This window comes from Hydra vulgaris, chromosome 02 (assembly GCF_038396675.1).
Source record: "Hydra vulgaris chromosome 02, alternate assembly HydraT2T_AEP".
Classification (NCBI taxonomy): domain Eukaryota; kingdom Metazoa; phylum Cnidaria; class Hydrozoa; order Anthoathecata; family Hydridae; genus Hydra; species Hydra vulgaris.
In genome coordinates, this window is record NC_088921.1 from 25,347,790 (window position 1) to 25,358,279 (window position 10,490).

Here is a 10,490-nt window from a genome sequence, read left to right on the forward strand (position 1 = left end):
ATTTTACTTTTTTTTCTTTTACATTAGTTCATTTTAATATTGTTTTTTTATTTAATTTATAAAATATTTGCTTTAGTATTTAAACTTAGGCCTCGAAAATCTAATTATCTAAAACAGATTACTCTGAAGGATTTTTAGAAAAATTAGTTTTTAACTAAACAAAGTTGTAAAAAACGACATATTATTCTATTTTAAATCATAAAATGTTTTATTTGATTAAGAAATGTTTAATAAATTTTATTATTTAACAAAAAAATTATTATTTTATATACTTCATATATTAATTAATTTTTTCAATATTAACTTCACGTAAAAATTGTTTATATACGCTATATATTTAAAAAAGGCAATGGCGGTGCAGTTGTTAAATTAAAAAGGTCTAAAAGAAGAATGGTTGCTCATTGTTAGAAGGAAAAAAAAAAAAAAAAAAAAAAAAAATGTAGAAAGAACCAGGAAAATCTAGAAAAAGAAGGTTGTTTTAAAATGCTGTTTTATTTTATTTAATAAATTTACTTTAACAAATCTTGCTTTAGTATTAAAATTACAAGAATACACAACAAAATTGCAACAATATTTTTTATTGAGCAATTTTGCAGAATATTTCTATTGAGAAACTTTTCTTAAAATAAGAAATTTAGTTCTGAATTTAAAAAAATAAGAAATATATTTCTTGTTTAAATTATGACGATTTTGCATTGTGATATTAAAATTGCTATAAAAAGTATAAGAGCATGACCGAGATCGATTGATACGATTTGATAAAAAGTAAATAAATGTCATATTCTTAATGATTAAAAATATATGATTAATGTCAACCACATATGCTGGTTAATAGCTAAATATATTAAAAACTATAAGTATTTACATCAGCAGATGTAATTTTGAGAAATACACAAGACATTGAACAAAATATCGAAGTTGGTTCAATGTCTTTACAAAAAACATTGAATGGGAGAAAAATGAATTTATTAAAAAATATTTATAAACAAAAAAAAAAGCGGCTTCAATTTTCATCCAATAAAATACCGCAAACTGGATATCTAGTTTATATAATATATATTATATTATTATACCTAAAAAATGTACTGAAGTCGTTCCACTTCATGTGCTCTTCCAATTTAGGCTTAGTGATTCAAGTAAATGTAAACTTAATGTAAAGGTCACCCGATCATTTAAAACTGCAAACTGATTTGTACAAGGAGAGAACTTGAAAAAACACTTAACTCTCTTATTCGCGCAAGCTGCTATGTATTTTACCCTACACAAAGCTCTTCTATGATGATTTGCAATAAAAAGATGTCAAAATGAGTTAAACAAATGCTGCTAATTGAAAAGCTGGATTCCAGCTTATATGTACAAAAAACTACTTTTCAGCCTTAACTCATAGATCAGATGATTTGAAGAACCATATGCAAAATAATGTAAAAGCTTTTGCGAAACCAGGTGGAGTTACAACTTAACGCTGTCATGCTCTTATGTTACATCTAAATGATATAATAGATGACATTGAGGAGCTCAATTATGGTGACCATGAGACTATTAAAATAATATGTGATACTGGAAAACTTATCTTATGAGCAATGACATATCCCTATTTAGCTTTTCTTTACTTCTATAGCACTATCTTAGTTAAAAGTTATGATGCACAGAAGTTTTACAAATAAAAAGACTTTTTATTTAACACATAAGTAAATTCTCCTTTGAGCAGCAAGAAGCTTACGATGAAGCCAAGTTTATTAATTGGCAAAGCGTGGACGTTGGACGAAAAATGAATACTGCACCCATTTATTCCAACTTCGAAGCATTTTTTTTTTGCTCCTCTTCCTTTTATGCCGCATGGGAGCAATAATAAGTTGGAAACAAGGTAAAAATATTATAGATCTCTTAAAATTTTTGTATGTTTTAGATCCAGTGCCAGTGAGTCTTGTGTTTTGCTGTACCATATATACATCTATATATACATATATATATATATATATATATATATATATATATATATATAGATATATATATAGATATATATATATATAGATATATATATATATATATATATATATATATATATATATATATATATATATATATATATATATACATATATATATATATATATATATATATAAGAGGCGAATTAGTCTCTAAATGCACACACAAAAATAAAGTTCTCCTTTCATTATTTGATAGCGGAGATTAGTTTTCATTACGTCTTCTTGCACTATAACGTCAGAACTCGTTCAACCGTAGTTTGTAATTTTTAAACGGTTTTTTATATATTTGATTTTGTACTTCATGGCTGATGATTGCTGAAAGGCATGAAACTTTAAGTTCCATTAAAAGTTGTTTTTTCTAAAATTTAAGTATATATATATATATATATATATATATATATATATATATATATATATATATATATATATATATATATATATATATATATATATATATATATATATATATAAATATCAAATTAAAATTTTTTTGTTCAATAATCATATTAAAAACCTGGTTTATTTTAAGTTCGATATCGTGGATTATTACTTTATAAATTTTTTTTATCGAAACTCTTCTAAACTTCTTTTTAGAACAATAAATGGTTTCAGTCATTTATTATATGTACGATCTTTTTTATTGTAGATTATTTTATTCGCCAAATAAAATTAAAAAAAAAAAATTACGCCTATAAGATAATAGGAACATAGGGTAGCTGTATAATTTGTCATAGGTTATTAGAATAAATATGTACAAAAAGCTATTTTTTCAATAAATTTTAATTGCGCATGTTTACATTAGACTGTGAAATTTATAGAAAGTCAAAAAAAAAACAAAATCTGTGCTACTTTTTAAATTACTATTATATGAAATAAAAACATGACAGTAAAACAATTTAATTGTTTTTAATACTGTGATAATATATGTGTTTAGCACTATAAAAATGGTTTTCTTTAACATGAAGAAAAGCGATCTTATAAACTTACTACACAGATTTTTTCCAATAATGGTTTGGCTTCCTCAATATAACTTTACCAAATTGCGCGGAGATGTTATTGCCGGATTAACGTGTGGATTTGTCGTTATTCCTCAAAGTATTGCATATGCAAATCTTGGAAAACTTCCTGGACAATATGGATTATACGCATCTTTAACCCCTGGATTGATTTATGCAATATTTGGCACATCAAAAGATGTCAGTGTAGGTACAACGGTGACTCTAGGGTTATATACATCAAGTTTTAATTCAACTCATAGCACTATAGGAGCATCTCTTCTAAGTTTCTTAACTGGAGCTATTTTGGTACTGATGGGCATTTTTAAACTAGGTTATATGATCAAGTATGTACCTCAACTAGTCATCAGCGCGTTTGTTTCAGCGACGGCTATTACTATTATGGTAACACAACTTTCGAATTTATTTGGAATTAAAAAAGCGCCTCGAAATGTGTTTGAAATTCTAAAATTCATCGTTGTAAACATAAGTGGAACTAATAAATGGGACATAATAATGGGCGTTTGTTGCATAGTGTTTTTATTTTTTTTTGTCTGGCTTTCTACTAGAAAGTTTGGAAATAAAGAAAAAAGTAAGATTAAAACGTTTGTAGCAAAACTGATTTTGTTTTTAAGCGCTTCTCGAATGGCTTTAGTGTGCTTCTTTGCAACAACTGCTGTTTACATATTCCATATATATGGATTAAAAGAAAAATTTACAACGGCTGGAACAATTCCAAAAGGTTTACCCAAATACCAGGTAATTACAATTAAGCTTATATTTTAAATCATGGTTTAGTTATTTTAAAATATTATGGAATTGTAAAACGTATTGTAATATAAAACGTTTTAAATAACTAAAAAAAGTAAAAAAAAAAATTTCCTAAACGTATTATAATATAAAAACGTTTTAAAATATTGTGAAATAACTAAAAAAATCTTTCATCAAAAAAGGATTTTTCTTACAGAGTCCATTTCAAACATACAAAAATGGAAATGTTACCGTTAAAACAACTGGTCAACTAATAGAACGCTTTGGTGCTTCTCTTATTATATTACCCATAGTGATGTTTATTGAACAAATGTCTATAACAAAAGCATTTGCTAAAAAGTTCAACTATACAGTAAAAGCGCAGCAAGAGTTAATTGCAATCGGAATGTGCAACATAATTGCTTCTTTTTACGGAGGTTGGATTGTAGGTGGGGCCTTTTCGCGTTCTGCCCTGAACGCCATGAGTGGTGCTCAAACTCCCTTAGCAGGTATGTTTCTTAATGTTATTCAATAAAATATCATCAACCACAAAACTATTAAAATATTGATATTTATATACTTAGTATATTTTTTTCAAACAGGTGCAGTTTCAGGACTGGTTGCGTTAATAGCTCTTGAGTTCATGACTCCAGCTTTATATTATATTCCATTAGCAGCTTTAGGAGCTATGATGGTGATGGCAGTTGTTACGATGATTGAATTGAGTATACTAAAACATATTTGGAGTTTGCACAAATGGGATTTGCTGCCGTTTTGTGCTGCGTTTTGCACAAGTTTTTACAAACTAGAGTATGGCGTCATTGTAGGAACAGGTATCGCAATTTTAGTACTTCTTTCCCGCGAGGCGCGTCCGAAATATTTACTAAAAAAGAATGAAGCGGAAAAGTATATCAAACTACTTTTGTTAGAAAACTTGACCTATCCTGGTGTCGAAGCAGTAAATAAAACAATTTATTCTGAAGTCAATAGCCGTACTTGGATTGAAACTGTGTTTTTAGATATGTCTGCCATGGTTCGAGTTGATTTTACAATACTTAAAAACTTTGAATTTTTAAAAAACGAGTTTTTAAAAAAGAAAATTGTTCTTTGTTTTATAAACTTTTCTCGCATTTCTGTTCGAAGAAAGTTTGTAAAGGCTGGTTTAATAACCAATGGAGAAGATTTGACAATAGTAAATAATTCTTTAGGAAAAACTTTAGATTTGGTTGAAAATAATGATCTCAAAATTGGATTAACGGAGGATGATGATTTAGAACTAGAAATGACAGTTTTAAATAAAATGAGCGAGAATGAATTGAGTACTGTGAATGTCTTGGAAAATGTTGCAGTCGTGCATTTTAGAGACCAATAATTTTTAAGAATGTTTTAAGACTTTTGTGTGATGTTTATATTTGATAATTAAATAAAGGCTGAGTCTGCGAAACTTAATTAAACACCTTATCCAGCATATTATTTTGTAAAGTGGTAATTGAATAAAAAACTTTTTTAAACTTATAGATATTCAGATATTGTATATGTATTAATTCACATATATATTTATACAGTTTTATGATTGTATCATTGAACAGTTTACAAGTGAATATAAATGTAGAGAACAGTATTTTAACAAGATGCTACTTATCGTAAAAACTTCACTCAAGTAAGTTAAACTTTTCACAAGCAAATGTAATTATTTATGTAATGTCAGTCATTTCTAACTTCTCAAAACTACTCATGCATTGTCTTAGGTGTTATTTGTGTAAGAAAACTTATCTTAAGATTATCTTACAACAAGTAAATAAATATTGTAAAATTAAAAATAAGTAAATTAAACTTTGCTCAAAGAAATATCAAAAAAAATAAGTAGATTTTTTTCAAAGCTGAATCTGCCTAACCTTTACTACTCCTAAATAAATAAAGTGGTATATTCATGACAAGAAAGGTACGTGTTGCCCACACGTGACCATAGTTTTTAAAAGTTGAATAAAAAGTGTGAAGTTCAAACCTAGTTGATGATCGATTTATAGTTTGATGATCGGTATGGCAAATGCGGAACACAATGCAATGGGCCATAAAACACATGATCTAACTGAATTATACCCACATATTAAGTTATAAAAATACTAATTTGTGATTCCATTTCAAGAATATTCCATGGTATCGTCCCCATTTTCATTAGTCTAATATTTTGTAATAAATATTTCTTGAGTTGTTTAATAGAGTTGTTAGAGTTGTGTTTTATTTAATGAAGAAAAAAACAACTTAATACATTGTGTTTGCTGCAAGAAGACAACCTAAAAAGAGCAGGAAAAAGAATTTAAAATGGCTGACAATTTGAGCAGATTTTTATTGATATCAATTTTATTTACACTTGAATTTCAAAGGAAACTTTTTTTTAGCTATTCACATATATTTTTTATTTAGCTATTTGTATATAACTTATAAAATACTTATAAAAGCTGAAGATCTTGTCAACAACAACAGCAACAACAACAACAACAACAACAACAACAAGGCAAACAACAACATGCTATTTATTTTCCGTAAATCATTTTTACAATAGTCCCAGTTAGAAAAGTTACTTTGGAACAACGTTGTTCCAACGTCTTCTATATCATTAGGCTGGGTGATTAAAAAAAAGCAATTGCTTTTACTCAGCGTTTTTGGAGTAATTGTTCAGCTTTACGCAAATAAAAAGCTCAGCTAACTCGCTCAAATTTTTATTCACGTAAGCTTAGCAATTTTCTCTACAAACGCTGAGTTCAGCTTTACATTTCTCATTTGTAAGGAGTTCTCCACATTTTGCTTGTACTCTCTTCCTCTTTTGTTTTTGTTGTTCTATTATTGCTGCTGTCTTATCAATATTTTCGTGTTGGGTTTCTCTTGCAAACCGCTTTAAACTTTTTCTCCATTCCTTCTTTACTGGTCCAAAGACATCCACATCCAACGGTTGTAATGCATGTGAGCAATTTTGCGGGAGAAAAACCATTTGAACATGGTTGTCCATGGCCGCTTTTATGGTTCCATATGTTAAATGACTGCCATGACCATCATAAAACAAGACTATTGGTTTTTAATCTTGGTCAACAAACGGTATAAAGTGCTCGACAAACCTAAACAAAGAATGTATTTACTTCTATTGAACCATTTGTACCGTCTTCAAGAATAACAAAGGCTATTCAGTGTAAACACATTATTAAAAAAAGGCAAAGAAAAAAAAAGTTTCAAGAAAAAAATGAAAATTATAAAATTCAAGTAAAATAGCAGTACAAAAATCAAGTAAACTACCATACTTACCAAATAGTCTTGCATCCATCCATGCCAAATAGTCTTGCATCCATCCCATCCCAAAACACATCCTGGCGGTCTATTTTCTATCCATTTAGAAAACAGATAGCCTTCTCCCTTAAAAATAAAAAATGGTGGAAGGTATCTTCCATATGCAGACACACAGAACAGAAGAGAGTACATAGCTTTACCAGAAGAAGCAGTCAGTTCATAGGCATCTTTGCTTTTTGGATGTACAAATACGCTCTACATTATGTGATTTTATATTGAAAACATATTTTATAATGAAAACATCAGAAAGTCCATGTTTTTTGATACATTTTTGCGAATCTTAGCTTTTTATTAATATTTGAAATAACAAGTTGTAAACTGTAAACACGCATTTTTACCAGGGACGGATTATAACTGAGTCAATTGAGGCATTTGCCTCTAGCCAGATTTTTTTAATACACTTTTTGAAGTTAGTTAACACACTTTATTAAAAAGCCCATCTTTCTTACTTGAAGAAATTAGAATCATATGCCATTAGAAAGAAAGAACAAGAAAGTGGGAACAATTTATAATATGTTTCTTTTAATACACAAAAACAGTTACAAAACAACATAACGGCTGTGAGTTGACTCAGTTGAGAGTTAAAATTCGCTTCCGTGGCTTTTTACACACCTTGCTTTGCGCTTGGACTAGCAAAACGTCTTGGTGAATTGAAAACTGGTACTTTTAGTGTCTTTTGGTACGCGATACTGCAAAGATTCAAAGAACGCAACAAATCGATAAAGTTCTTTCTGAAGAAGTTCTCCTGCTTACAAAATATGAATATTGAGTTAATGTGCTAATTGTTATTATCAATCAATTAAAAGCAGCATTGGCTCACAGATCTGCCGCATGTTTAGATTTGACCAGCAGATTTAGGTTCATGAACAGATTGCAAACATTGAATCGTATGGAAGTGATAAAATATTAAGATTTTACATCATTTTTCGTATGAAACTGATATAATATTGTGACTTTAGCAGCACATTACTCAAATAATATTAAAGTCAGCTTGGGAGAAGAAACTGTTCAGTTTCGGTCTTACACAATCACACAAATGAACTCTGATAACACAAAAACAAGCAAGGAATTATTGATGTACCCATTTTGCTCAATGATGGTTGGTAGAAAATTCTCCAAGTGTCGCCGAAGCTATTTGAATTTACCTCAGCCTAATGGTGGCAAATTGTACAAAAGAAAAAGATTCTTGCAATTAAAGTGTATAAAAAATAAATGCTCTAATAGAATTGATCAAGAGCTGCTCAACATGCTTTCTTTGATGTGCACTGAAAGTGAGGTGACCAGACAACTCTCAATTGATGAATTGTTGAACAATATGCCAGACAAAAATACAAAAAATATCACTTTAATTTTTAAATACATGACTGCAATATTTGATGCTACACTTTTTCTACAGTCAAAATGGCCCCCAAAATACTTTTTATTTTTTTTTTTTTATAAAAATTTATTCAAAAATTCAGTTATCAGTATGTAACTAAGGAAAGTATCTGGTTGTTAAGCAATATAGGTATCTATAGCAACTAAATAAAAACAATTTTACCTTTTATATAAAGTGCGACCTCGTATTGATACTCATGCCAAATTTAATGAATATAGCACTCGTAAAAAATCTGCAACTATCAAAACAGGTCGTTGCTATGCAAATTAGGTATCCATAAAACTTGGTATCCATAGCAACCAAATGATAAACATCCCCTCAAAAGAAGAGAAAACTACATATTAATGCACAAACTAATTATAGAGTATATTACACACATAAAACATCTGCAAGTACCAAAAGGTTTTGTAGGTTATTTTGCTGAGCAAAATTAGGTCTCCATAGCAACTAAATATAAAAAATGTCACTTTTGTAAGAAGCGCAGACCTTGTATTAATACTCATGCCTTTAGCCTTAAGCATTAATAACTAACTAAATATTGGGTTTTTATTTATTTAGTAAATAAAAACCCAATATTTAGTTAGTTATTAATTTTGTCCATTAAAAGTGTATTCTTGCCAATTTTGGGGGGCCCCTGCTTGTTTAATACAGTATAATACTTCTTTTGACCCTCAGCCTTTTTATGCCAAACGAAAAAAAAAAAAAGATGTGATTTAAATTCTGAAAGAATTTAAATAACAAAAAATCCCACGGGCAAACAGAATAAAACATTTTGGAACATCAAAAGATGTCAGCGTAGGTACAGCAGTTACTCTAGGGTTATATACATCAAGTTTTAACTCGACTCATAGCACTATAGGAGCATCCCTTCTAACCTTTTTATCTGGTATTATTTTGGTACTGATGGGCATATTTAAATTAGGTTATATGATCAAGTACGTACCTCAACTAGTCATTAGCGCGTTTGTTTCAGCGACGGCTATTACTATTATGGCAACACAACTTTCGAATTTATTTCGAATTTATTTGGAATTTAAAAAGCTCCTCAAAATGTGTTTGAAATTTTAAAACTTATCATCGTGAACATTAAACGTACCAATAAATGGGACTTATTTATGAGCATTTCTTGTTTAGCATTTTTATTGTTTTTTGTTTGGCTATCTAGCAGATAGTTTGATAATGAAAAGCAAAATATAGTTAGAATATTCGTAGCAAAATTAATCAGGATTTTAAGTGCATCTAGAATGGTTCTTACGTGTTTCTTGGCAACAACTATTGTCTACATATTTCACGTTAATGGCTTCAGAGAGAAGTTGTCTACGGCTGGAATATTTTTAAAAGGTTTGCCTTAATACCAGGTAACTTATGTAAAAGTGTCACTATTTGACGTTTATAAAGAATATTTTTTAACTAAGGAAAATTGTTAATGAGTAAATAATAGTGAGTAAAAACTAATTAAAAATAAATTAAAAGAAAAAAATATATTAATTATTTCAAGTAAAATGATCAGATAGCAAGATATTTTGATCTAGAAAAATTGCACATGTATTTTGAGTACTTTTAATATGTTTAGACTGGCCTATTTTGAGTAAATCTTAAAGTCAGACCTATTATAAACAATGCGATAAAAAATATCAAATTATAAAGGAAATAAATTGCTGATATTTAAAAAAAAAATCAATTCTAAAAATGTTACATACAGTAATTCTCAAATTAAAACATTAACATTCAATGTTATCCGTCAAATATAAAACAAATAATATACAATATTATAAAATATGATTTTATCATATAATATTCAATATATAGTTGTTTAATTTTAGTAACTTGAATATTTAGTTACTTAATTTTAGACGAAATCTGAAACGAAGAGCTACTCGTCAGGGATTCCGAAAGCACCCTAAACGCTTACATGCATATGTAAGGAGCAAGAAGAGCGTCAGTAACAACATTACATCGCTTGAAACAGTCAATAGCAACATCACAACCGATACCGGCGATATAAGCGCATCGTTAAATAACTATATTCAATCAGTCTTT

The 10,490-nt window shown here is 28.7% G+C and overlaps 1 protein-coding gene across 1 annotated transcript; it reads left to right on the forward strand.

Moving 5' to 3' along the window:
• The first annotated feature begins 2,779 nt into the window (after positions 1 to 2,779).
• LOC136076836 (sodium-independent sulfate anion transporter-like) lies at positions 2,780 to 5,360 on the forward strand. Its single transcript, XM_065790400.1, has 3 exons — positions 2,780 to 3,742; positions 3,951 to 4,242; positions 4,336 to 5,360. Exons 1-3 carry the CDS (start codon positions 2,933 to 2,935, stop codon positions 5,103 to 5,105), a joined length of 1,872 nt encoding a protein of 623 aa, XP_065646472.1. The 5' UTR covers positions 2,780 to 2,932; the 3' UTR covers positions 5,106 to 5,360.
• Positions 5,361 to 10,490: the final 5,130 nt, after the last annotated feature.

What these genes read in the sequence shown, in the direction of transcription:
- LOC136076836 (XM_065790400.1), top strand. Translation starts at nt 2,933, where the DNA reads ATGGTTTTCTTTAACATGAAGAAAAGCGATCTTATAAACTTACTACAC. An exon ending in AAGGTTTACCCAAATACCAG is followed by an intron (nt 3,743 to 3,950) that starts GTAATTACAATT and finishes TTTTTCTTACAG; the next exon opens with AGTCCATTTCAAACATACAA. An exon ending in TGCTCAAACTCCCTTAGCAG is followed by an intron (nt 4,243 to 4,335) that starts GTATGTTTCTTA and finishes TTTTTCAAACAG; the next exon opens with GTGCAGTTTCAGGACTGGTT.